General features: G+C 35.6%; 6 protein-coding genes and 1 pseudogene across 15 annotated transcripts; 1 reads left to right on the forward strand and 6 right to left on the reverse strand.

The window, feature by feature from the left end:
- Positions 1 to 1242: 1242 nt before the first annotated feature.
- Positions 1243 to 4622, forward strand: LOC110625294 (disease resistance protein RPM1). Its single transcript, XM_043961243.1, has 2 exons — positions 1243 to 4385; positions 4462 to 4622. The coding sequence occupies exons 1-2, from the start codon at positions 1403 to 1405 to the stop codon at positions 4608 to 4610; spliced, it is 3132 nt and encodes a 1043-aa protein (XP_043817178.1). The 5' UTR covers positions 1243 to 1402; the 3' UTR covers positions 4611 to 4622.
- An 819-nt stretch (positions 4623 to 5441) lies between these two features.
- LOC110625295 (cell division cycle protein 123 homolog) lies at positions 5442 to 7428 on the reverse strand. 5 transcript variants are annotated; one of them, XM_021770907.2, is made up of 2 exons: positions 7131 to 7428; positions 5442 to 6695 (listed from the first exon to the last, which is right to left on the reverse strand). In XM_021770907.2, the coding sequence occupies exon 2, from the start codon at positions 6638 to 6640 to the stop codon at positions 5627 to 5629; it is 1014 nt and encodes a 337-aa protein (XP_021626599.1). In that variant the 5' UTR covers positions 6641 to 6695; positions 7131 to 7428; the 3' UTR covers positions 5442 to 5626. The 5 variants fall into 5 exon arrangements, with proteins under 5 accessions (XP_021626599.1, XP_021626598.1, XP_043817179.1 ...); XM_021770906.2 differs by having other exon boundaries at positions 5442 to 6698; XM_043961244.1 differs by having other exon boundaries at positions 7043 to 7428.
- A 1166-nt stretch (positions 7429 to 8594) lies between these two features.
- LOC110624682 lies at positions 8595 to 11176 on the reverse strand (annotated as a pseudogene).
- Positions 11177 to 11283: 107 nt separating this feature from the next.
- Positions 11284 to 14529, reverse strand: LOC110624393 (purine permease 3-like). The gene is made up of 4 exons (XM_021769504.2): positions 14296 to 14529; positions 13972 to 14023; positions 12405 to 13165; positions 11284 to 11700 (listed from the first exon to the last, which is right to left on the reverse strand). Exons 1-4 carry the CDS (start codon positions 14512 to 14514, stop codon positions 11386 to 11388), a joined length of 1347 nt encoding a protein of 448 aa, XP_021625196.2. The 5' UTR covers positions 14515 to 14529; the 3' UTR covers positions 11284 to 11385.
- Positions 14530 to 14869: 340 nt separating this feature from the next.
- On the reverse strand, positions 14870 to 17033 carry LOC110624394 (purine permease 3). Of its 2 annotated transcripts, XM_043961352.1 has the most exons (3): positions 16740 to 17033; positions 15499 to 16259; positions 14871 to 15392 (listed from the first exon to the last, which is right to left on the reverse strand). In XM_043961352.1, the coding sequence occupies exons 1-3, from the start codon at positions 16945 to 16947 to the stop codon at positions 15309 to 15311; spliced, it is 1053 nt and encodes a 350-aa protein (XP_043817287.1). In that variant the 5' UTR covers positions 16948 to 17033; the 3' UTR covers positions 14871 to 15308. The 2 variants fall into 2 exon arrangements, with proteins under 2 accessions (XP_021625197.1, XP_043817287.1); XM_021769505.2 differs by having other exon boundaries at positions 14870 to 16259.
- A 706-nt stretch (positions 17034 to 17739) lies between these two features.
- On the reverse strand, positions 17740 to 20486 carry LOC110624395 (purine permease 3). 4 transcript variants are annotated; one of them, XM_021769507.2, is made up of 4 exons: positions 20419 to 20486; positions 20097 to 20148; positions 18835 to 19602; positions 17740 to 18134 (listed from the first exon to the last, which is right to left on the reverse strand). In XM_021769507.2, the coding sequence occupies exons 3-4, from the start codon at positions 19576 to 19578 to the stop codon at positions 17820 to 17822; spliced, it is 1059 nt and encodes a 352-aa protein (XP_021625199.1). In that variant the 5' UTR covers positions 19579 to 19602; positions 20097 to 20148; positions 20419 to 20486; the 3' UTR covers positions 17740 to 17819. The 4 variants fall into 4 exon arrangements, with proteins under 4 accessions (XP_021625199.1, XP_021625201.1, XP_021625200.1 ...); XM_021769509.2 differs by having other exon boundaries at positions 18835 to 19595; positions 20419 to 20473; XM_021769508.2 differs by lacking the exon at positions 20097 to 20148 and having other exon boundaries at positions 20419 to 20469.
- Positions 20487 to 20979: 493 nt separating this feature from the next.
- Positions 20980 to 27024, reverse strand: LOC110623918 (disease resistance-like protein DSC1). 2 transcript variants are annotated; one of them, XM_043960557.1, is made up of 6 exons: positions 26364 to 27024; positions 25663 to 26193; positions 25394 to 25504; positions 23372 to 24461; positions 22953 to 23261; positions 20980 to 22862 (listed from the first exon to the last, which is right to left on the reverse strand). In XM_043960557.1, exons 2-6 carry the CDS (start codon positions 26151 to 26153, stop codon positions 21414 to 21416), a joined length of 3450 nt encoding a protein of 1149 aa, XP_043816492.1. In that variant the 5' UTR covers positions 26154 to 26193; positions 26364 to 27024; the 3' UTR covers positions 20980 to 21413. The 2 variants fall into 2 exon arrangements, with proteins under 2 accessions (XP_043816492.1, XP_043816493.1); XM_043960558.1 differs by having other exon boundaries at positions 20981 to 22862; positions 22953 to 23095; positions 23542 to 24461; positions 26364 to 27023.
- Between the last annotated feature and the right edge of the window lie 67 nt (positions 27025 to 27091).

The raw sequence follows: 27091 nt of genomic DNA on the forward strand, positions 1-27091 counted from the left end.
CACACGGTTTTGCTTTAAAACGTGTCCACTGGGGTTTCAAAGACAGAGACTTATAAGACCTTCTCCCTTTCAACCTCTTTTCGATGTGGGATACCTATGATCTACCTGCGTAGGGTTCTTTCTCCTCCATATAGGCCTGAGCGTGCGCGCCAATTGATGATCTGAGATCCAGAAAATAGGGTTTTACAAGGGTTCTATAAGCTTGAGAAAAAACTTGAACTTAGATGAGAATATTTCCCCTTTTATCTATTTTCTTTTGTCCGCTAGTGACGTGTAACAGAATATATGTTATTGGGCCACCTGTCCCTGTCACGTTGATATGGACGTACGAGGAAATCGGATCGCTGCCCCATGCGTAACGATCCCTGATTCTTCCGGACGTGCGTGCGGGTGGTCCCACGTGAAGGATGGATAGGTCTCCTTCCTGATTCCGGACTGGACCGGAAGATATGATATGGGCTGAACCCAGAGAGAATTTGTTCGTCGGGCCTCAAGAACTAGGCCGACCTGATTGAGGAGATTGATGGGAGTCCGGTCTCCAGACTAAGTGGACCGGACTTGATGCATGTATGAGGCTTGAGGGCCTCTAAATAATGGGCTGGTATCGTGGGTCTGGCCCCAGACCGGGGTGGAGAAATCCGGCTATCATCACTAAGTATATAAAAATGAATTATAATTAAAGAGAATATTTTATTATAAAAAAATTATTATTAAAATTAAAAATATATAAATTAAATTATAGATTTTATAAGACTAAAATATAATTTATTTAAATTAAAAATTACTTTCAATTGATTTTTAAATACCACATCAATATTTATCAATTGCGTTAAAAAGAAAAAAATAAAAATATATTATTTATTTTATTATAAATTAAATTATAATATTCTATTTAAAAAACATCAAATCAGAGGATATTTTTTTTTTATAATGATTCCTAAAAGTAATGTCATTAAAATTATTTCTTTAATTCTTGTGAAAAAGATACTTCTTTCTATGGGTAGGTATGAGTAAAATATTGCTCAAGGTCAATGAAGAAATTGTCAGCGGCATCGAGCTCAGTATTTCCCTGAACACCACAGAAAATATTTATTAATTATTATTACATTTACATTAAAAAAAATTATTTAAAGAGAATGATTGCTAAAATATTTTATTATCAATCAATTCTAAATCATTTTTTATTATTATAAAAAATGCTCCAACTCTTCGCAATTTGCAACCTCCTCCAGCTTGTCCTCATCTCCTCCCTCTGTAAGAGAAGCTTTGTTGAATTCATTGGACTTTCTGCACAAACACCATTCCTTAGCATATTTGGAACCTTGTTTCTATTCAATGTTCTTGTAAAAATCCCACCTCTTCATCTAATTTTTTGTTCAAGCCAAATTCCAGTTGAGAAATAATGGCAGAAGGTTCAGTAACCTTTCTACTAATGAAGCTCTCAGAAATTCTGACAGATGAAAGCAACCTCTTGTTTGGCGTTAAGGGAGATGCTAAATACATCAAAGACGAGTTAGAGTTCTCGTTGGCCTTTTTAAGAGTTGCAGAGTCAAGCGATGAGGAGGAGATTGACCCTTTGTTCAAAGTGTGGGTGAAGAACTTGAGAGATGTGGCCTATGAGATGGAAGACGTTCTTGCTGATTTCATGCTGCATCTTGCACATGATCATGGACATGGCGTCTGTAATTGTCTTAATAAAACTTCAGACTTCATTATATCTTTGAAAGCTCGTCATCAAATTGCTGCAACAATGCGAGACATCAGAACCAGGATAAAGGAAATCAAGACCAGAGTAGAAGACATCTCGAAAGCACGTACGTCATTCAATCACATCATTTCAAAATGGCGAGGAGTCAACTATAGCGGTGGAGTAGACCTGGCTGCGCAACAGGATCCCCTTCTACTGGAGGAAGCCAATCTAGTAGGCATTGAAATGCCTAAAGGGAAGCTTATTGGGTGGCTTCTGGGAAGCAAATCACAGCTTGAAGTGGTCTCGGTGGTTGGAACGGGAGGCGTGGGTAAAACCACATTAGTGAAACGAGTCTACGAGAATTCCCAAGTTAAGAAACACTTCAAATTTTGTGCTTGGATTATTCTTACTCAATACTTCAAGACAAGAGACCTCTTACAAGACATTGTCCGACAGCTATACCATGTGCTCAGGGAGCCAAGTCCTGAAGGATTTGACACCATGAGCGACCATGAGCTAAGGGTGGGAATAAAGAAATTTCTTCAACAAAGAAGGTACCTTATAGTCTTGGATGATGTCTGGAGTAATGAAGCCTGGAATGTTTTTAAACATGCATTTCCAAAAAACACTGAAGGGAGCCGAATATTGCTTACAACCCGCATAAGTGAAGTTGCCAAAAATGCCTCCATCGAATCTCCTAATAGAATCTATGCATTAGATTCATTATCTTCAAAAGACGCTTGGACTTTGTTTTGCAAGAAGACATTTCAGAGCAACTCTTGTCCTCCCCATCTGGAAAATGTATCACAACAAATCCTTGGCAGGTGCGAGGGACTGCCATTGGCAATCATTGCAATCAGTGGTGTTCTAGCAACAAGGGACAACACTAGGATAGATGAATGGGACATGGTTTATAGAAGCCTTGGCGCTGAAATACAGGCCAACCAAAGTCTCGGGAATATGAAGAAAGTATTGTCACTTAGTTACTATAATTTGCCATACTACCTCAAATGTTGTTTACTCTACTTCAGCATCTTTCCTGAAGGCTATCCGATTGAGCATAGGAGACTTGTTCGATTGTGGGTTGCAGAAGGATTCGTGGTAGAAACAGAAGGAAGGATGTTAGAGGAAGTTGCAGAAAGTTACTTGAATGAGCTACTAGAAAGAAGCTTGGTCCAAGTTGTAGAGGCTGCTAGCGATGGTCGGGTCAAAAAATGTCGTATCCAAGGCATTCTGCATGAGATCATCATTTCCAAGGCAAAAGATCAAGGTTTTGCAGCAATAACCAAAGAAGAAAGCATGATATTGCCTGAAAGAGTTCGCCGCCTTTCTATACAGAATGTCAGGGCAAGAATACAAAGAATAAGTCAGTTTACTTCTGCCTCAGGACTTCGTTCTTTGCTCGTGTTCTCGGAGCTAGATATTTTACCTGAGTCTCCATTATTTGATCTTTCTCTCAGGGATTTAAGAATGCTCAACGTGTTAGAACTGGGTGGCACGCATTTGCAAGAATTTCCAAATGAAGTTACTAACCTCTTGCTATTGAAGTATCTAAGTTTGAGAAATACAGATGTGAACTACATCCCAAACTCAATTGGCAATCTGCAGTACCTAGAAACCTTAGATCTAAAGAATTCTCGGGTCACAGAATTGCCAACTGCAATTCTGAAGCTCCAAAAACTTCGCCAAATACTTGTGTATCGCTACGAGACAAAGTTTGATGATCAGATGGAAACCAAGCAAACAATTGGCTTTAAGCTACAAACTCATATAAGAGGTCTACGGTCTCTCCAAAAGCTATGCTTCTTAGAAGCAAATCCAAACTCAATGAAAGAAATAGGAGAACTGACTCAACTGAGAAGGTTAGGTATTGTGAATTTAAGGAAAGAAGATGGCGTTCATCTTTGTCCTTCCATTGCAAAGCTGACCAACCTTCGTGCATTATCTGTTGCATCAACCATTGCAAGCGAGTCCCTTGATTTGGGTTATATATCTTCACCCCCTAAATTTCTTCAACGATTATATTTGAAAGGACGTTTAGAGAGACTACCTGACTGGATTTCTTCACTTGAGAGTTTGGAAAAGGTAGTCTTGAAATGGAGCAAGCAAAGTGGAGATCCGCTTGTATCTCTTCAACATTTACCCAATTTAGTACATGTTGAGTTTGTACAGGTTTATGACGGACAGCTATTGAACTTTCAGGCTGAAGGATTCCCAAAACTTAAGTTTTTGGTTCTTAACAAATTAGATAGACTCAAAGAGATAGTTATCGAGAAAGGAGCAATGCCTTGTCTGCAAAAGCTAATTGTCCAAAACTGTGGACTGTTGCAGAGGGTTCCATCAGGCATTGAACATCTTACTCGCCTGATGGTACTAGAATTTACAAATGTGCCTGTGAATTTAATCTTGACACTGCATCCTGACCGAAATGATGGAGATTATCTAAAAATTGCACGGGTACCGGAGGTCTATTTCCACACCTACTGGAATAATGGTAGATGGGATGTCTTTTCTTTAGAGATATTCAGAAAAGATGAACCTTACTCTCACCAATCCTCACAGTTGTGGATTGGTGATCATCCAGTTGAAGTTTCCTCCCCTCAGGAGACCATCTCTACTCAACCTGTCACAGCTCCGGTTGCTTCAACTCCAGCTTCAATGATTTCAGCTTCAAATGGGGTGGAAGACAACCCAGGTAACTTGTTAACTATTCTAAAATTTTCCACAATTGACCCATATGATGTTATAGACCTAATATATCAATTCAGCAGGTTCATCTGCAATACCCCCTTCCTTGATTCCTACCACAACTGAACCGTCAACATCTAATTCCCAACCTTCTGCATCAATTTTTAGAGAATCAGAAGCAACAACTAGCTTGAGTAAGGTATTATTATCACTTTTAACCTTGGCTTGTTGAAATTTCAAACTGACTTACCTTCTTCTTTCTTAGGTCGTGAATGAAGATGAGGCAATAGATGCTATTATAGCTCGCATCTTGAATGTTGAACCTAGAGTAGGCGCTTGGAAGCTGGCATCATCAACTAGCCCTTCTTCCCCTTTGCAAGCAATGAACATTATTACATCGGGTTTAAAGCAAGGGATCACTCTAATGGATAACCCTTCTGATTTGGCACGAGTACAAGAAGCAATTTCTTCATTGATCCAAGCATCGGCCAGCATTTCCCTTTCTGCAGATGAAACTTCTGCCTTGCAACTAACTTTGCTACACCTAAATCGACAAAGTGAGCGCAAATCCTTAATAGATACCAACAGCCAAGAATTAGAGCAAATTGAACAGCAAATTTCACAAGGTGAGGAAAAAACAAAAGCTTCTGCTTCTCGGATCAAAGAATGTCGCAACGTTCGTGACTCATTGAATGCTCAGATTTCTGATTTAGAGAATGAATTAGCCAGAGCTCGTGGCGAATTGGAAGTTGTTCAATCAAAATTAGGAGGACTTCACCAAGATTTGAAACAACAAGATGCAACAGTTTCAAAGAATCGGAAAATCAAGAAGAAGCTGAATGTGGAAATTCAACAACTTCAACGCATGATTCTTTCTGATAATTCAACCCAAAGTCTTCTACCCATTCTGGATTCTTTAAAGTTCAAATTAGCTTGAGTAAAAGATTCGATCAATTCTGTGAAATTATTGAAATTGCTGAGATATGTTGCAGAAAATATTTTAATGAACATATTCTGTTGAAAAGGAGTAATTTTTCAAATTTTTAGCATTAAAATCAAAGGATTTCATCAATTCTTCATGCTTGCCATTTCCCAATTTTAATATCCTGTCAATGTACAAAATCAAGCGTAGTCCAAAAACAACTAATTTCTTGTTGCAGGTTGCAGGAGGAATATGAAAACAGGTTTGAGAAGTACTGCACTGACAGCCTGAAACCAACCGAAAATTTAAAAATACCTTCAAAATCTTCAAGCATCAGATCCACTTGTAGGAGTAATTCCTTGTTGCTTGAACTCTGCATCAACTTTCTTCAAGAACTGATCCCAACCACTTCCTGGACTAGTATCCAGATAATCTTTTGGAACAGCTGTTTTCAGTCCTGGCCGAATTCCACATTGGCTCTCCACGATCCTGAAGTCCACACTGTTCTCTTCTCTCACATTCTGCTCTAATTCCTCCCAAGTAAAAAGCAATGGAAGTGTAAATGCTCCCCAAGGATTAAAATCCAGAATTTTAACACGCTCATCCCTGGTGATGTAAACATCAAATGTGTAGTTCTCTGACTCAAAATTCAGCCTCACATTATCAGTAAAAAAACCCTCAATCAGCATTTGAAAATCATGTTTCTTCTCAAGAAGAAAAGGATAAAATGTAGTGACTTCACGCTGTGAGATCCCAACTAGATGGTGTCCCTGAACAAAGCAACGGAATTCCATCTCAGGCAACAAAGATGGGTACCACTTTCTGAGTGCAAGGAAGAAACTTGGAGGTCTTGACAAGGTTTTTTCACTGCATGAATCATAGGCATGGCACAAATCATGGACCAATGAGTCAGATGACCGCAGCAACAGCACAATCTCACTGAATGAAGTGCAGCGGAGGGTTCCAGATGTGCTAATCCAAGCAGAGTCTTTTGGGGAACTCCAGTTCAGCTTAGGAAAAACTGCACCTCCAAGCATTTCAATTGATTCCTTAATCTTCAATTCAAGTTCTGGAAAAGATGGGGGTGACTTAGGTTGCTCTGCTTCATCTCCAGACCCTTCTGAAACTTGATAATCCTCTTCATCTATAGGATTATGGATCCTATTGGGTAAAGCATCTTCATTAGAAACAGAAATGGGGAGGATAAAGGGCCCTGAATCATCAAGAAGGTACTCAACAAACGATTCTGGAAGTTCATGAATAATAGTTCTGATAGAGACAGACTTGAATTTTGGGTACCATTCCTGAATCTGGCACCTGTTCACTTCTTCTTCCTTCATCGTTAAGATAATAAACAACTTTGTAGCTAAGCAGCAACTGGCTTTAGTGGCCTCTCTGCTTCAAGCATAGAAAACAAGTATCAAACATCTATGCCTAGAAAGTATAAAAATTAAAAAAAGAATTATCTATTTCCCATTTAACCATGTTGTCGAAAAAATATTTTATCTGGGGTTTAATCAATTACAGAAATGATGGTTTGCTGGAACCTAAGCATTATCAGCATCTCTAGTGAACACACGAGAAGGATTTATCAGATAAAATGAAATGAAATTAATAAAAAACAACAAATAAAATGAAAGCTTCAAATTGGGGCAGATTCAGAACTTACCGAACTGAAAAAAAAAAATTGAAATTGAAGAACACAACTACTAATTTGGGAGTAGTTGAAACTTATTCTTAATCTTCGGGAATGAAGTAGTTTAAGAGACAGCGGCAGCAATAGAAGTGTAGAAACACCAAAGGAGGAGTTGAAGGGATTTAGCGGTGTACCGAAGATGAGAGAGGATGGGTGAAAGAGTTAGCGAGACGCGAGTGACATGAAAGGCTAAATCAACCTTTCTTCGAATAGAGTGGTGTGTTGATTGAAGAAAGGACGGTGGCAGTTGGTGCCTTCGGCGGTGACTAGTGTCTGGTGAAGTGAGAGGCGCAGAGTCCGACAGGGAGGGATTGGGAGAGTGCAGATTACTAGTTTAGAAAGGAAGAAAGGCGGCACGTAATGGTGGAGGTTTAGGTCTTTGCAGAAGAAACAAAAAAACGCTGTCGTTTTTGTGTCAAACACCTGCTCCACCGCGATATATATATTTAGTCATTTTGTCAATTACATAGCTGCTTCTTTTATCTTCATCTCTTTTCGTGTATGTATTTTTTATAATAATAAACCTTTTGTTTGCCATCTCATTTGGATTTCATATTTCCTCCATTTGAATTAACAATTTCGTGATAATTTAATTTAATTATTTTTTAAATAATTTTTTGTTTGAAATAAAAAAATAAAATTTTTATTTAAAAAAATTAAAATATTAAATAATTTTATAAAAATTTATTTAAATTATTTTTTTAACAAAATAAATTATAATAAACGAAAAGATTATATTTATCAGTTACAATAACTTCCACGTCTATGCACTGCAATATTTCAAACCCACTGCATAACCAATTGTCATTCACTTGCTTTATTGTCATGCATGAGATGTGTTCGATGAAAAGCTCCTTTATTTTCATGGTGCAAGAGGCTGATTCCACACAAATTCTTGAATGCTACAGGTGCTACTGCAATTGTTGCTAGAAATTTTCTTGAATGCTACAAAGTGCTACTGCAATTGTGGTTAGTAATTTTCAAGGTAGCGTTATCGACTGTTGATGTTTGTGAAGCTCCTTATCGAACCCTTTACTTTTAGAATACTTCGCTTGTTGAAAAGCTATTTTTGAATCTGTCTCGGCACTTTTCAGAGTTTTCTTTCTCTCTTTATCAAACTACGAAATTTTTTAACTCATTCTTTTTGTAATAGATTTCTTAAGAATGTCTGCTTTTCGATGTAATTTGTTTGCTCAGCAAGACTTTATATTTCTTTCTAAGCCTTAATGGCCTTCTATAATCTATCTTTGAGAAAAAAAAAAATAGTGGCTTGAATGTATTATGGCTTTAAGATTCACGAGATGACAAAACAGACCTCATGTAGGCAAGCACTTACTTGATTGCCAATTTATCTCTATGAATATAAGATAGTTTTAGATCATTCATATTCGTGGATAGAGCTATTTTCTTTGCCGGCAATTCATCTCCATGAATTGAGCATAGGTTTAGATCAAAACTGGGCTTGAATGTATATCTAATGACATTCAGATTTTTCCCATGGTGACATCTATGATCTATGTGAATATAAAGTTACAGACATTTCCTTTTAATCAATGAAAAAACCTAATACTAATACAAAAAATAGGAAAGGCATGATCAATCTAACAATTGTTTCTCAATATGAAGAACTTATTATTCAACACAGGATTAAGGCGATTCTAATTTTGAAGCCTGATTCTAAGTTTCTTGTTTTGCTGGAACTCACCATAGAAGTAAGAAATGAATCCCCAAAGAGACAAACCCAGAGAAATCGCTTTCTCAGCATGGAATTTTTCATGGTAGAACAACACAGCTAATATCTCTGTCACAGGCAGCAAGGCAGCAATTATAATACCTGAGAGCAACGATGAATGACAGAAAACAACACCAATTGCTCCCAGGAAGAAGAATTGCCAAAACACTGCAGTACAAATCAACACTAGATAATATGTTGCTTTCCCAAGCTCGAACTCTCTTGCCTCTCTTGGAATTGCCTGCATAGAATATGAATTAGAGGAATGAGAACTTGTTCTTGAATATATATGTAAGCTTATGTTTGTGTATATGCCTAAAAGACAGAGAGGAGAAAAACCGCAAAATCCTTGTGCAGAAGCATCCCAATGGCGCAGAATGCAGTAGCAAAGAAAGACAAAACCATCTGCATCTCCATAACTAGAGTGTAAGTGATGGTCTGCTTTGCTTTCTTATATGTCAACTCCATCAATGGCAGCACAAATCCATAAAGCACTGAAGCTCCAAGTGTCATAAAGAATCCAATAAAGTATTGCTTGTTGGTTTCATGAGCAGGACGATCAGAACTAGCATGGAGGACAAGGATGACAGCTCCAATTGTCAATAAGAAAATTGCATTAATAGTAAAAGGTGTGAACTTTTGCTTGACCAAAATAAAAGCAAATGCAGCAGTAAAGCCGAGTTGGGTAGCAATGATAAGAGAATAAGTGGATACAGGAAGAAGAGAAACACCATATGCAGCAAGAAAATCATCCAAGCCAGTAAGAACACCAATAACAGCGCAGGCTAGAAAGAGATGAGGGGTTATATAGAAGAGCTTGGTCATAGAACTATTCTTCCTTCGACGAAAGAAGTATGAAACAATGAGAGGAAAGATAATGAACGGCCAACCAGCTGTTTCCAAAAAGCAAGAAATCCAGACACTCTTACCCCCTTTCAAGAAGTAGAGACGCTGGACCAGTGGACCTACGCAACAGCCTGTTGCTAATAGTGCACTGTTCACTATGAGCAGGAATTTCTTCAGGGATTTGCTCATCTTCTCCTCTTCACCTGATTCTTGGTTATTACTAGTGCCGGTCTCCATCTCCGCAACCCCAGTATCTGCTCGCTTTCAAGAATCACAGTTCATAAAAAAGGTTCTATTTTCTTCTAAGCTACTTTAAAAAAATCAGAAGATCTCATTTTTATTACTCTCTTCCCTTTTTCATAATTGTTATTCAAGCAAATAAATTAAGAATATTATATTTCTTTGTTTCTTTATCCTCCTTTTCATTAGCATCCTTCAAAATAAACAAAGCATAACTGTCGGTTTTGCTTTGAAGAAAGTGATGAAAAAAAACAAGGAAAATAATAAAACCTAAAATTTTTTAATTACTATCAGAAAAGAAAATAAAAGTAAAAAGTTTTATATTGTAAATGCATTCATCATCAAGTAAATAACTAACATAAAAAAAATTATCTTCTCTTTTTTAAGTTTTAGCTCTCCATTTTTGATAAAAAAAAAAATTCTCAATTTAATTTATTTTCTTTTCTATCACACAATTGAGCAAACAGCTATGAATCATAAAACTTACCTCCTTGAGAATGGTGAATCGAAAAATGAAGAGAGAAGGATCTCCTAGCAAGCTGCCACCACCTCAAAATCAATGAAAGCCAGAGGACTAAGAACAAACCCAAAAGCCCTTTTTCTTTTTTGAGAGAAGAAAGAAAATCCTACCAAATTTTAAAAGAGAATGGCATCTTTCAGGAGGATAAATACATTGGAGAAGAGATAACATGCCACTCCACCAAAAACCCTACTCCAAAGAAGAAAGAATAAAGCAATTTATCCAAACAAGGAACAACGTAACAAACAAGAACTCAAAAGCTAATACCCTGCCAGCTTTTAATACCGGCCTTGCATGGAGCTGCTATCTGCAGAAGACCCTTCAGTTTGAGCGACACGTAATGCTATAAGCTCAGTGATTCTTCTGTAGTACTGTAACGTGGACAACCACCCAAACGGCCGCCGGGCCGTATAATTTTTCTTGTGGGGCTGTTATTTTATGAGATCTTTGGAAATGGGCTTTGGCAAGAATAATAATTTAATTAATTTTTAATTAATAAGAATTGGATTGAATTCGTCGAATTCAATGAATTCATTTCGATGCTAAATGAAATCTACGAGTAATTTTCAGATTTTGGTGATTGATTTACCGAAAAACGAAAAAAAAAAGCTAGAATTCACCATGGATGATTGATTTTGAAAATCCAATTAATTTTTTTTTATTCATTTACAATTGATTTGTTCAGTTGTGAATTTCTCACAGATTATTTGTGTTAAAAGGGTGAGATGAATATGATCTTCCATGGAAAACAGAAGGCTGATTATGCAAATTCTTGAATGGCTGACAAAATTTATCATCTCAAATCTTAAAAGTAACTATAATGCAGATTATTAGGAATCATTGGAGATTTGATCCTTGGAAAATCAACTTCTAACAGATCATTAGATAGAATATTAAATAAGGAAAGCAAGCCTAGGGGAGCATTTAGCATAAAATTAAAAGCAAAAGATTGTAAAGAAGCAACTCTCTTATTGCACATATCTCTCATTTATGAAACTTAAGTAACAAATATAAACAAGAACTCATTATTCAATACATGATTAAGATGCTTCTAATTTTGAAGCCTGATTCTAAGTCTCTTGTTTTGCTGGAGCTCACCATAGAAGTAAGAAATGAATCCCCAGAGAGATAAACCCAGAGAAATTCCTTTCTCAACTCTGAATTTTTCATGGTAGAACAACACAGCTAATGTCTCTGTCACAGGCAGCAGAGTAGCTATTATAATACCTGAGAGCAATGAAGAATGACAGAAAACCACACCAATTGCTCCCATGAAGGAGCATTGCCAAAACACTGCAGTAAAGACCAACACTAGATAATATTTTGCTCTTCCAAGCTCGAATTCTCTTGCCTCTCTTGGAATTGCCTGCATCAAGCCATGCCAGTTACATTATCCTTTTTAAGGGGAGCATTAGTTAGATACAGTTAGTAAAAGCTAAGCAATCCCATGTCTAAAGTTGATGGCAAAATTCTTGTGTTTATAAATTCATAGAAATCAAATTTGGTTGGTGGGAAAGTTTGAAGTGAAAATCCGAATTAATTTGAATTTAAGAAAGAAATCAAGGATCATAACTGTTCAACTCCAAAAGACATGTCTATTGCTTAATTAATAACTATTATTATGAAAAGTTATGTTCAAAGATTAAGGCTATAAGTACATGTTTAGTTAAATCATTTGATCTTATCCTTTCGAAATTCGTCTCTTATTTTCTCATTATCTACTGCAGACATTCATAAACAATTTCCATTCTATTCCTAAGGGCATTCTATAGTTGTTGTATAGAATTCATTTTCAATCCAGCAGCAACACACAGTGAGGGCATAATTCCTTACAAATCAGTGATCTCACATACAAAGTATCATATTCTTACTGTTTATTTTGTTCTAACAGCAATGAATTAGAGGATAAGTACTTTCCTAATCAAAAGATACTCCCATTGACGACATGTTCTTGGATATATATGTAAGCTTATACAAACATGCGTGTGCATGTGCGAGTGCGAGAGAGAGAGAGAGAGAGAGAGAGAGAGAGAGAGAGAGAGAGAGAGAGAAGAGAGAGAGAGGAGAAACCACGAAATCCTTGTGCAGAAGCATCCCAATGGTGCAGAATGCAGTAGCAAAGAATGACAAAACCATCTGCATCTCCATAACTAAAGTGTAAGTGATGGTCTGCTTTGTTTTCTTATACGTCAACTCGATCAAAGGCAGCACAAACCCATAAAGTGCTGAAGCTCCAAGTGTCATAAAAACTCCAATAAAGTACTGTTTGTTGGTTTCATGAGCAGGGCGATCAGAACTAGCATGGAGGACTAAAATAACAGCTCCAATTGACAATAAGAAAATTGCATTAACGGTAAAATGAGTGAACTTTTGCTTGACCAAAATATAAGCAAATCCAGCAGTAAAGCCCAGTTGGGTAGCAATTATAAGAGCAGAAGTCGAGACAGGTAGAAGAGAGACTCCATATGCAGAAAGAAAATCATCCAAGCCAGTAAGAACACCTATAACAGCACAAGCTAGGAATAGATGGGGGCTTATATAGAAGAGCTCCGTCCTCGAACCCTTCTTTTTTCGACGATATGAATATGAAATAATGAGAGGAAATATAATAAATGGCCAACCAGCTGTCTGCAGAAAGCTTGATGTCCACACACTCTTACCACCTTTCAAGAAGTAGAGACGCAGGACAAGTGGACCTCCACAGTTGCCTATGGCTAACATTGCACCATTCAGTATGAGAAGGAATTTCTTCAGGGACTTGCTCATCTTCTCTTCTTCACCTGATTCTTGGTTATTACTAATGTCGGTCTCCATCTTTGCAAGCTCAGTATCTGCTTACTTTCAAGAATCAACATAGAATGGATAATGTCAGTGATATTGCAAAAGTTCTTGGCAACCTATTTAAACATACAAATTAAGCAAAGAACATGATGGGATCAACGACAACAAGTTGTGCATTGAAGTCTTAGCACTCTTCAAAGCTTCAATCTGGAAAGCTTTGAATCATGAAAGGATGCTAACTTCAATGTGCAACTTGTTATTAAAGAATTTTGTCATTTACGTGTCTCGCATCAGAACATGAAGACATAAAAATGCTTTCATGGTATGAAAACAAGGCCTGCTAAATTTAAATTGATTCATTTCACATTCACTTCTCTAAAAGGAGTTGCAGATCATTGCACCAGATAAACTAAGAGTAATATCCAGGTTTTTCGGGTTTACATGTCCAATCAGTAAGCTCCATTTGGAGCTAGAACAGAAATAGATTATTTCAGTTTAATACACAGGGAAGGAGCCAGAATTAACCATGGATGCTTGATTTTAAACATGGTTTTCCTTCTAACAAATCATTACATGAGAACATAAATCAAGACCATCACCCTTCAGAATTCAGATAAATGAAACATCAATTCTCTAAAATTTTTAATTCCTATCAGAAAAGAAAATAATAATAAAAGATTTTATAAACAAGTTATAAATGCATACTTAACATAATATAAACAACATAATAAAAAAAAAATTATAAATTTATTTTTTTTAATCCATTTCATCATCAAGTAAGTAACTAATGTTAAAATTAATTATTTTAATTTCTATCACACAATTAAGCAAACAGCTATTAATAAAAAAAAATTACCTCCTTGAGTATGGTGAATTGAAAAATGAACAGAGAAAGATCTCCTAGCAAGCTGCCACCACCTCAAAATCAATGAACAACAGAAGACTAAGAACAAACCCAAAAGCCCATTTTTGAGAGAAGAAAGAAAATCCTACAAATTTATATGGTAGCTAAAGAGAATAATGGCAGTATATAGAAAAAGCCATAAAACTCTCGCATCTTTCAGGAAGATAAATACATTGGAGAAGAGATGTGGACAAGCCACTCCACCAAAACCCCTCGTTCCAAAGAACAAAGCATCAAGAAATTTATCCAAACAAGGAAGAACCCAAGAGTCAATACCTCAAGGTAGAAAGAAACTGCAGCTTTTAATACCAGCCTTGCATGGAGCTGCCGGCTGCAGAAAGATCCTTCACTTAGAGGGACACGTATTGCTATAAGCTCAGAGATTCTCTTGTAGTACTGTAACGTGGACAACCACCCAAACGGGCCGCCGGGCCGTGCAATTTTTCTTTTTGGGCTGTTGTTTTTATGAGATCTTTTGAAATGGGCTTTCCCCATTAGACAATAATAATAATTTGTTGATTTCAAATTTCTTAAATTGTTGTATGCAATTGCAAACTATCAGTTTTTTATTTATACTTTTTATTCCCTTATTCTCATAATTTTTATAAATTAAAAAAAATTGATAAAAATTTTAAAATAAATAGAGTAATTAAGTTAAATATTTATAATCATAAAAAAATTGAAAAATCAAATTGATTTATTTCTTTATACTAAAGGGCACAAAAATCGATAAAATTAATAGGTTACAAAACGAGATATTATAAAGGGAATATTTTATTTATTCTTTAGACTATGTATTTTAAATTGCTCACATGAAATCATTACTAAATATAAGCCAGAATTTTTTTTTTTTACATCGTATGGCAGTTGCAGGATTGAAGTACAAATTAAAACTATGAAGAGCAGAAATTGGTTAATAATATGATAGCATATATGAATTCAACCCAATTATGGAAGAAAATCCATATACTTATACAAAAAATAGGAAAGGCATGATCAATCTAACAATTGTTTCTCAATATGAAGAACTTATTATTCAACACATGATTAAGGCGATTCTAATTTTGAAGCCTGATTCTAAGTTTCTTGTTTTGCTGGAACTCACCATAGAAGTAAGAAATGAATCCCCAAAGAGACAAACCCAGAGAAATCGCTTTCTCAGCATGGAATTTTTCATGGTAGAACAACACAGCTAATATCTCTGTCACAGGCAGCAAGGCAGCAATTATAATACCTGAGAGCAACGATGAATGATAGAAAACAACAGCAATTGCTCCCAGGAAGAAGAATTACCAAAACACTGCAGTACAAATCAACACTAGATAATATGTTGCTTTCCCAAGCTCGAACTCTCTTGCCTCTCTTGGAATTGCCTGCATAGAATATGAATTAGAGGAATGAGAACTTGTTCTTGAATATATATGTAAGCTTATGTTTGTGTATATGCCTAAGAGAGAGAGAGAAAGAGAGGAGAAAAACCGCAAAATCCTTGTGCAGAAGCATCCCAATGGCGCAGAATGCAGAAGCAAAGAAAGACAAAACCATCTGCATCTCCATAACTAGAGTGTAAGTGATGGTCTGCTTTGCTTTCTTATATGTCAACTCCATCAATGGCAGCACAAATCCATAAAGCACTGAAGCTCCAAGTGTCATAAAGAATCCAATAAAGTATTGTTTGTTGGTTTCATGAGCAGGACGATCAGAACTAGCATGGAGGACAAGGATGAAAGCTCCAATTGTCAATAAGAAAATTGCATTAATAGTAAAAGGTGTGAACTTTTGCTTGACCAAAATAAAAGCAAATGCAGCAGTAAAGCCGAGTTGGGTAGCAATGATAAGAGAATAAGTGGATACAGGTAGAAGAGAAACACCGTATGCAGCAAGAAAATCATCCAAGCCAGTAAGAACACCAATAACAGCGCAGGCTAGAAAGAGATGAGGGGTTATATAGAAGAGCTTGGTCATGGAACTATTCTTCCTTCGACGAAAGAAGTATGAAGCAATGAGAGGAAAGATGATGAACGGCCAACCAGCTGTTTCCAAAAAGCAAGAAATCCAGACACTCTTACCCCCTTTCAAGAAGTAGAGACGCTGGACCAGTGGACCTACGCAACAGCCTGTTGCTAATAGTGCACTGTTCACTATGAGCAGAAATTTCTTCAGGGATTTGCTCATCTTCTCCACTTCACCTGATTCTTGGTTATTACTAGTGTCGGTCTCCATCTCTGCAACCCCAGAATCTGCTCGCTTTCAAAGAATCACAGTTCATAAAAAAAAAAAAGTTCTATTTTCTTCTAAGCTACTTTAAAGAAAATCAGAAAATCTCATTTTTATTACTCTCTTCCCTTTTTAATAATTGTTATTCAAGCAAATAAATTAAGAATATTATATTTCTTTGTTTCTTTTTCCTCCTTTTCATTAGCATCCTTCAAAATAAACAAAGCATAACTGTCGGTTTTGCTTTGAAGAAAGTGATGAAAAAAAACAAGGAAAATAATAAAACCTAAAATTTTTTAATTACTATCAGAAAAGAAAATAAAAGTAAAAAGTTTTATATTGTAAAAGCATTCATCATCAAGTAAATAACTAACATAAAAAAAAATTATCTTCTCTTTTTTAAGTTTTAGCTCTCCATTTTTTATAAAAAAAAAATTCTCAATTTAATTTGTTTTCTTTTCTATCACACAATTGAGCAAACAGCTATGAATCATAAAACTTACCTCCTTGAGAATGGTGAATCGAAAAATGAAGAGAGAAGGATCTCCTAGCAAGCTGCCACCACCTCAAAATCAATGAAAGCCAGAGGACTAAGAACAAACCCAAAAGCCCTTTTTTCTTTTTTGAGAGAAGAAAGAAAATCCTACCAAATTTTAAAAGAGAATGGCATCTTTCAGGAGGATAAATACATTGGAGAAGAGACTTGGACATGCCACTCCACCAAAAACCCTACTCCAAAGAAGAAAGAATAAAGCAATTTATCCAAACAAGGAACAACGTAACAAACAAGAACTCAAAAGCTAATACCCTGCCAGCTTTTAATACCGGCCTTGCATGGAGCTGCTATCTGCAGAAGACCCTTCAGTTAGAGGGACACGTAATGCTATAAGCTCAGTGATTCTTCTGTAGTACTGTAACGTGGACAGCCTCCCAAACGGCCGCCGGGCCGTATAATTTTTCTTGTTGGGCTGTTGTTTTATGAGATCTTTGGAAATGGGCTTTGGCAAGAATAATAATTTAATTAACTTTTAATTAATAAGAATTGGATTGAATTCGTCGAATTCAATGAATTCATTTCGATGCTAAATGAAATCTGAGTAATTTTCAGATTTTGGTGATTGATTTACCGAAAAACGAAAAAAAAAAAAGCTAGAATTCACCATGGATGATTGATTTTGAAAATCCAATTAATTGTTTTTTATTCATTTACAATTGATTTGTTCACTTGTGAATTTTCTCACAGATTATTTGTGTTAAAAGGGTGAGATGAAAATGATCTTCCATGGAAAACAGAAGGCTGATTATGCAAATTCTTGAATGGCTGACAAAATTTATCATCTCAAATCTTAAAAGTAACCATAATGCAGATTATTAGGAATCATTGGAGATTTGGCCCTTGGAAAATCAACTTCTAACAGATCATTAGATAGAATATTAAATAAGGAAAGCAGAGCATTTAGCATAAAATTAAAAGCAAAAGATTGTAAAGAAGCAACTCTCCTATTGCACATATCTCTCATTTATGAAACTTAAGTAACAAATATATAGAAGAAGTCATTATTCAATACATGATTAAGATGCTTCTAATTTTGAAGCCTGATTCTAAGTTTCTTGTTTTGCTGGAGCTCACCATAGAAGTAAGAAATGAATCCCCAGAGAGATAAACCCAGAGAAATTCCTTTCTCAACTCTGAATTTTTCATGGTAGAACAACACAGCTAATGTCTCTGTCACAGGCAGCAGAGTAGCTATTATAATACCTGAGAGCAATGAAGAATGACAGAAAACCACACCAATTGCTCCCATGAAGAAGCATTGCCAAAACACTGCAGTAAAGACCAACACTAGATAATATTTTGCTCTTCCAAGCTCGAATTCTCTTGCCTCTCTTGGAATTGCCTGCATCAAGCCATGCCAGTTACATTATCCATTTTATGGGGAGCATTTGTTAGATACAGTTAGTAAAAGCTAAGCAATCCCACGTCTAAAGTTGATGACAAAGTTCTTGTGTTTATACATTCATAGAAATCAAATTTGGTTGGTGGGAAAGTTTGAAGGGAAAATCTGAATTAATTTGAATTTAAGAAAGAAATCAAGGATCATAACTGTTCAACTCCAAAAGACATGTCTATTGCTTAATTAATAACTATTATTATGAAAAGTTATGTTCAAAGATTAAGGCTATAAGTACATGTTTAGTTAAATCATTTGATCTTAACCTTTCGAAATTCGTCTCTTATTTTCTCATTATCTACTGCAGACATTCATAAACAATTTCCATTCTACTCCTAAGGGAATTCTATAGTTATTGTATAGAATTCATATTCAATCCAGCAGCAACAGTGAGGGCATAATTCCTTAAAAATCAGTGATCTCACATACAAAGTATCATATGTTCTTACTGTTTATTTTGTTCTAACAGCAATGAATTAGAGGATAAGTACTTTCCTAATCAAAAGATACTCCCATTGACGACATGTTCTTGGATATATATGTAAGCTTATACAAACATGCGTGTGCATGTGCGAGTGCGAGAGAGAGAGAGAGAGAGAGAGAGAGAGAGAGAGAGAGAGAGAGAGAAGAGAGAGAGAGGAGAAACCACGAAATCCTTGTGCAGAAGCATCCCAATGGTGCAGAATGCAGTAGCAAAGAATGACAAAACCATCTGCATCTCCATAACTAAAGTGTAAGTGATGGTCTGCTTTGTTTTCTTATACGTCAACTCGATCAAAGGCAGCACAAACCCATAAAGTGCTGAAGCTCCAAGTGTCATAAAAACTCCAATAAAGTACTGTTTGTTGGTTTCATGAGCAGGGCGATCAGAACTAGCATGGAGGACTAAAATAACAGCTCCAATTGACAATAAGAAAATTGCATTAACGGTAAAATGAGTGAACTTTTGCTTGACCAAAATATAAGCAAATCCAGCAGTAAAGCCCAGTTGGGTAGCAATTATAAGAGCAGAAGTCGAGACAGGTAGAAGAGAGACTCCATATGCAGAAAGAAAATCATCCAAGCCAGTAAGAACACCTATAACAGCACAAGCTAGGAATAGATGGGGGCTTATATAGAAGAGCTCCGTCCTCGAACCCTTCTTTTTTCGACGATATGAATATGAAATAATGAGAGGAAATATAATAAATGGCCAACCAGCTGTCTGCAGAAAGCTTGATGTCCACACACTCTTACCACCTTTCAAGAAGTAGAGACGCAGGACAAGTGGACCTCCACAGTTGCCTATGGCTAACATTGCACCATTCAGTATGAGAAGGAATTTCTTCAGGGACTTGCTCATCTTCTCTTCTTCACCTGATTCTTGGTTATTACTAATGTCGGTCTCCATCTTTGCAAGCTCAGTATCTGCTTACTTTCAAGAAGGAACACAGAATGGATAATGTCAGTGATATTGCAAAAGTTCTTGGCAACCTATTTAAACATACAAATTACGCAAGGAACAACAAATTTTTATTGCTTTCTTCATTTTTCTCTAATTGTTATTCAGACAAATAAATTAAGAAAATTATATTTCTTTGTTTTTTTCTCCATTTCATTTATATCTTTCAAAAATAAACAAAGCATAAATATTTTGTTTACTTTGAAGAAAGTGATGAAAAAAAATAAGAAAAATAATAAAAACTAAATTTTTTAACTCCTATCAGAAAAGAAAATAATAATAAAAAAATTTTATGAACAAGTTATAAATGCATACTTAACATGATATAAACAACACAATAAAAAAAAAAGTTATAAACTTATTTTTTTTAATCCATTTCATCATCAAGTAAGTAACTAATGTTAAAATTAATTATTTTAATTTCTATCACACAATTAAGCAAACAGCTATTAATAAAAAAAAATGACCTCCTTGAGTATGGTGAATTGAAAAATGAACAGAGAAAGATCTCCTAGCAAGCTGCCACCACCTCAAAATCAATGAACAACAGAAGACTAAGAACAAACCCAAAAGCCCATTTTTGAGAGAAGAAAGAAAATCCTAAATTTATATGGTAGCTAAAGAGAATAATGGCAGTATATAGAAAAAGCCATAAAACTCTCGCATCTTTCAGGAAGATAAATACATTGGAGAAGAGATGTGGACAAGCCACTCCACCAAAACCCCTCGTTCCAAAGAACAAAGCATCAAGAAATTTATCCAAACAAGGAAGAACCCAAGAGTCAATACCTCAAGGTAGAAAGAAACTGCAACTTTTAATACCAGCCTTGCATGGAGCTGCTGGCTGCAGAAAGACCCTTCACTTAGAGGGACACGTATTGCTATAAGCTCGGAGATTCTCTTGTAGTACTGTAACGTGGACAACCACCCAAACGGGCTGCCGGGCCGTGCAATTTTTCTTTTTGGGCTGTTGTTTTTATGAGATCTTTGGAAATGGGCTTTGCCCATTAGACAATAATAATAATTTGTTGATTTCAAATTTCTTAAATTGTTGTATGCAATTGCAAACTATCAGTTTTTTATTTATACTTTTATTCTCATATTCTCATAATTTTTATAAATTAAAAAAATATATGGATAAAAATTTTAAAATAAATAGAATAATTAAGTTAAATATTTATAATCATAAAAAAATTAAAAAATCAAATTGATTTATTTTTTTATACGAAAAAACACAAAAATCGATAGAACTGATAGATTACAGAAAGAAATATCATAAAGGGAATATCTTATATAAACTGAAGACTCCAACTCAACATCTTATACACTTCCTACACATTAAAGATACAAGAAAACCGATCAAACTATTGGCACAGAATTTATTTATTCTTTGGACTATGAATTTTAAATTGCTCACATGAAATCATTACTGAACAAATAATGTGTTTAAGCCTATCCAAAAGGTGAATTTGTTCTTCCAAAATTAGCAAGTAAACTAAATATAAGCCAGAATTTTTTTTTTACATCGTATGGCAGTTGCAGGATTGAAGTACAAATTAAAACTATGAAGAGCAGAAATTGGTTAATAATATGATAGCATATATGAATTCAACCCAATTATGGAAGAAAATCCATGGTAGCTAAATGCTAAGCAGAATAAAGCAAAGTCATCCAATATGCACTTGCAGGAGTAAAATACATTGAACCATGATTTTATTTCTCCATTCTACAGGGAAAGCCTTCCAATTTTCTTTTCATGTCTTCCTGAAGCAGCTACTTCTCTTCTACTCATCTTTGTAGTATAGTGGATGGACTCCACACTTTTCCACCTGAGGACAATTTGCGTTTCCTTCCTCTTGAACATTTGCACCAATGTAGCAATCAAGAATTTCAGCAGAGAATTCAAATGACACTTTATTGCACCAACATTCATTAAGCCAATCACTTTTCGCGACAATTGTATCATACCAGCGACAATCATACCACAGGAAGACATGCTTTGATCCATTGGATCTAGCTGGGAAATATTTCCAACTTTCTAGAGTGAAAATATGAGAACTATCCCCAGCATAATTGTTCTCAAAATTGCATTTGCAGGAAATAACTCCACGGGGGAAATCACAAATAAAATGATCATCAAATGCAACAATTACGCATACAGCAAAACCCAGGAACCTATCATTTAGCCAATGGGGTGGCAAATGCTGAATAGTGACAGAATTTCCAATACTTTTTCCTGTGAACCACTCTGGAATTTCAGAAGCAGGATAGGTGAAGCAAACAGAAGATGCAGGATAGAGCTCACGATTGTAACATTTACCTCCCATTGCAAAATGCTGAATTTTCAGCTGCGCTCTTGCTACAATATCTCCCCATTTTTCATGATCCAATTTGTAGCAATTTGTAAATACAAAAGTCTCATCAGTCAATGAATTGCTGTACCCCTGCTCAAATAGTTGCTTAAGACCAGATATTGATTCCAATGATACACAATCACGTGCATTCACATACTTTATTCGAGGTGGTAGCTCTGGTAAAGATTGAAGCTGCTTGCAGCTACTCACATTAAGCCATCTCAGTTTAGAAAGGTGTTCAATGTCTGCAGATATTCGATCAAAACTGTTCCCACTTAGATTCAGCTCTACTATAGAAGATAAGTACTTTAATTCAGCAGGTAATTTTAATAGATTGCACCCTCTTGCTCTAAGCTCCTCCAAAAAATGCAGATTCTTAATGTTCTTTGGTAGATTTTCAAGTTTTGAACAATCAGAGAGGTCCAGCACTTGAAGAGCTTTCAAATTGCAGATGCTTTCTGAAAGGTTAACAATAGGTGTTTCATCTAAATCAAGGTGCTGCAAATGATCCATGGTCTCTAAGATTTCAGGAAAAGTATCTAGACTTGTGCAGCCAGATAGAATAAAAATTTCAAGGGACTTCAACTTGCAAATGGTGCTTGGAAGACACTTAAGCTTTGTGCAGCTTTTCATATTCAATATTACAAGTTTGCTGAGGCACTCAATTGACAGGGGCACTTCTTCTATTGCAGTCTCATTTAAATATAGGTATCTAACATTTCTTGAAACCTCAGGAAATTTATTGAGATTTGAGCAGCCATAAAGATCAAGAGTCTTAAGGGATGGCAGATCCACATTAGTTGGAAGGCTGCTAATGTTTTTGCTGTGCTTCAGACTCATGACAGTTAGCTTGTTAAGTTGGCTGATTGTTGAGGGAACCTAAGGCAATATGACAAATAAACTAAAAGTCTTCAACCTCATGATTTAGTCTAATTAATAAAAGAAACAATATATGATAGAAGATTATACCTTTGCCCCTTCCCATGGCATTTCAACTTTGCTACAAGGCAAGTTCAGCTCAACAAGGTTCGTCGGTAAATTGGCAGGAAGAGATGCTAATGGGTATCCATCCCAATAAAGATACCGCAGCTCACGAGGAAGAGAATCCAGACCTGTAGGAAGTTGCAGTTTACACTCTTCTTCAAAGTCGCCATGATTACTAGACATGCGGAATATGAGAAATTTAAGATTAGACATCCTTGCAAAGGCATTTGGATTTAATTCTAACTTTTGTATTCTAGACGTATCTAGTATTATGCCTTCAATTGCTTCAGTTCCCTAACAATCAAGAATAGAGGACACACAAGTTAGAATTTACTTTATCTATCTTGATACTTAAGCTAAAGCTAGCATGTGATGAGATGAAAGTTAATACATTTTAATCTTACATTATTTTCCTCAAATACTTTGTAGATGTCATCATGATTCCATAACCTGCTGCGCTCGCTTGGCCTCTTGGATTCTCGTCGAACAATTTCCCTACCCACTTCTCGTAATAAATCATGCATTTTTAGTTTATTGTTTTTAATAGTTACAAGAGACTTATCTACAAGGGTACCTATTCCAATATCTGTAGAGAAGCCACAGCCATCTAGTGCCCGTACCACACTGTCTCTATCCTCACCTTCAAACAAACATGCAATATGAAGAAAGATATGCTGCTCTTCCTCATCCAGATTATCATAAGAAAGTTTCAACACATGTTGAATATTCATTTGAGGACCTTTTTCTAGTTTCTTTAGTGCACTTTCCCATTCTATTTTGCTCTTATCGAATAACATGGAACCCAAAACTTTTAGTGCTAAAGGATTACCTCTAGCATATCTGACCACCAAATTTGACAGGAACACAAAATCATCCAAGGGATTGCTTTGCTTGAAGGCATTCCTGCTAAAAAGATGAAGAGCTTCACTATAATTTAATTCCTTAACTTCATACATGACGTCAACCCTTTTTCTGAGCACTTGCTTATCTCTACTTGTTATGATAATTCTACTTCCTGTACCAAACCAACAATGATCTCCAGCCAAAAATTCCAGTTGTTCTGTATTATTCACATCATCAAGAACAATTAGAACCTTTTTACGATGGAGCATATCCTTAAAATAAGAAGATTCGATATCAGGTGTATTTATTCTGACTTCTCTTTCCTGTAGAACTTTTGAAAGAAGCTCCTCTCCTAAACGAGTCAATCCCCCACTTTTTTCTGATTCTTTCCCAATATTTGCAAGAAAGCAGCATCCTTCAAATTGGCATGCGATTTGCTTAAAAACAGCTCCAGCAACAGTTGTCTTACCTATACCACCCATACCCCAAATTCCTAGAATGCGAACATCAGAAAACCCAATGAGTAACAGTGCTTTGATGTGCTCAACTTGTGAATCTATCCCCACTAATGAGTCTGAAACACTTGGTGATACTTGTTTGACTCTTTTCCAAACATCATTGACAATTTTGTCGACAAGTTCAGACTCCTGCCTGCAAATATAATAATATGAAGTTGTATAAACTAGAGCAATCAATCATATTGCTTCTTCATTTCCAGTGTTCTGTTTAAAAGGATAAGGGGCAAAATGACTTAGTTGTCCGATAATATGCAAGCAAATATACGGCACATTAATTAGAACTTGGATACTGTTTAAGTTGACACTTTCTTACTTTAAGCAACCATATCTGCATATGATGTTAAGGCATGTTATCATTTCCAAAAGAAGCTAATATGCATTATACCATCAACATCACGCAGCAATTACTACGAGAAAAGAAAATTTGATGGATTATACATGTTAAATGTAACATAGTTTTAACAAATACAGTTTAGTGTCTCTTTCAATAATTTTACTGTCTATTTAGCATTTGCTTTTGGAACTATTATTAAGAAAAGAATTATATTGAATTTGTTGACTAGAGGCCATTGAAAAGTTCATTTTTATGGTAAACTTAACATGTTATAGCCATAAAAGTAACTCTTTGCAATAACATATAAAGGGAGTTTCTATGTCAAAAAAGCAATTTTCAATCTCAGTAAAGATGATTAGAGTAAAGCTATTTGAACATGACTCTGAATCACGAACTATGATTCACCATCTAAAATTAGTTCAAATGATTCAGATCAACTATACCATTTTCACGATGTTTTTCTCCCCTTTTTCTTTTGATCCCATCTCTTCATGGAAATAAAGCAAGACAATAAGCTAATCGAGGAAAGAAGCAATGACATATGATTCTCATGTATATAGGAAAAGATCCAAGAAGAGGCCTATGGGTGTATTTATAATAAAAAGTGAATAAAAGTGGCAAGCAAAAGAAACGGAAAATCTAATACCAAAAAGGAGTGCAAACAGAAGAGTGTCTATGTTTCAACATAAATGTTCTCAAACAAAGTAAATATGAAAATTTGATAAGTTTACCTAATTATGTGCGAATCATGCCCAGCTAGATTGGCTACTTTGGTCAAGGCAATTTTCCACCTTTTCACCTTGTCTAATTTCTCCCTGAAATCTTTCTCAGTTCTAGCATCTCTGCAAATGATTCAAATTTCTTCGTCAGTTTTGTATATATTTTAACAACTTATAGCAAGTATTAACAACCGCTCTATTATCCTAGGAATATTACTAAATCAATTGACCAGGCAAGCCCCTCGTAGATCTCTTGCTACAAAGAGAAAAAGGAATTATACCTAATAACTCGAAAACTGGGCGAGATTAAATTGGCCGCTTTAATCAAGGAAGTCTTCCACCCTTGCACTGTGTCTAACTTCTTCTTGGCCTCATTTTCATGCCTACGAAGTGCTACTGCAAAGATTCCAGTTTCTGGCTCTAATACATCTGATGGATTTACATGGAAAAATATAGGTATAACTATTTGTCCATAGCACTCATGACATTCCATTATCTTTTCAAGTTCATCCAAGCAATAAGTTGAAGATGCATAGTTTTTTGAGAAAATGATAACTGAAGATTTTGACTCTTCAATAATTCTCATTAGTGTTGATGTGATTTCTTCTCCTCTTCTAAGTTCATCATCAATAAAAGTTCTGATTGATTTTCTGCCCAAAGCAGAATGGAGATGGCTAATAAAATTGTTTCGAGTGTCTGCACCTCTGAAGCTCAAGAAAACATCATACTTGCAATTTTGAGTGGAGGCAGAAGCAGAGAAAGCAGATGCCATGGAGAAGTTGATGGATACTGAGTTGGTGTGTCAAAATGATCTATAGAGAGAGAGAGAGAGTTGAGACAGAGTAATGCTAAACAATAAAGCTTACCACCATTGATATAAGCCACAAAATTTTGAACTTTCAATCATAAAAATAAAAAATGAAACACTTTTTAAGCAACAAGAATTTCGAAACCACCCTTTTTTTTTTATCTTTTTCCTTACCACGAAATTTCATTGCTTCTTCGGGAGGTTGTCGATCAAAATGTCGCCTTTTACCACAAATGCCAAAAGTCAACAATCATCCTCTGATAATTTTTCAAAAATTAATTTCCCCTTGTGATCAAAAGCTCCTCAACTTTCAATGATTTTTTTTTCTTATTTGATCCGGTCCTTGAAGAATCTTAAAAGTGCTACTAATTTCTTGATATTGACAGCTGCTGCACATGGATGAATGCTTGGCGCTTAGGCTACTAAAATACTAGTTGACTGATGAAATGGAGACTATGCGATCCATTATTAAAGTCCAGAGCAGTTTCACCACAATTCCCTTTCATTGCATATCCGAATTAGCATAGTCCCTGTACAGAAAATAGTCATATTTTCTTTTAGACATTTGAACAAACATAACTTCAGCATCAAGTTCCCCTGCACATCATTCCCATTTGGCAAAAAGGCGCTTTGTATCCTCGAATTGTGCAGTCCCTTACTCTTTTTTAGAAAAAAAAAAAATTAAATAAAGGAACTTCTAGCCAATTCAGAACAAAAGAATGAATGAAACAATTTTCTATTCCATTACAAACTCAATTGGCTTGAGCACCAAGGCCGAATAAAACAGAGAAATCATATAATTAGAAATAATTTAGTAGAAATAAAATAAATTATTATCTGTTAAAAATTAAAATAATATATTTATAACTATCTCCCTTTTTAATCAATTTGCTCATAATAAG

This window comes from Manihot esculenta, chromosome 10 (genome assembly GCF_001659605.2).
Source record: "Manihot esculenta cultivar AM560-2 chromosome 10, M.esculenta_v8, whole genome shotgun sequence".
Classification (NCBI taxonomy): domain Eukaryota; kingdom Viridiplantae; phylum Streptophyta; class Magnoliopsida; order Malpighiales; family Euphorbiaceae; genus Manihot; species Manihot esculenta.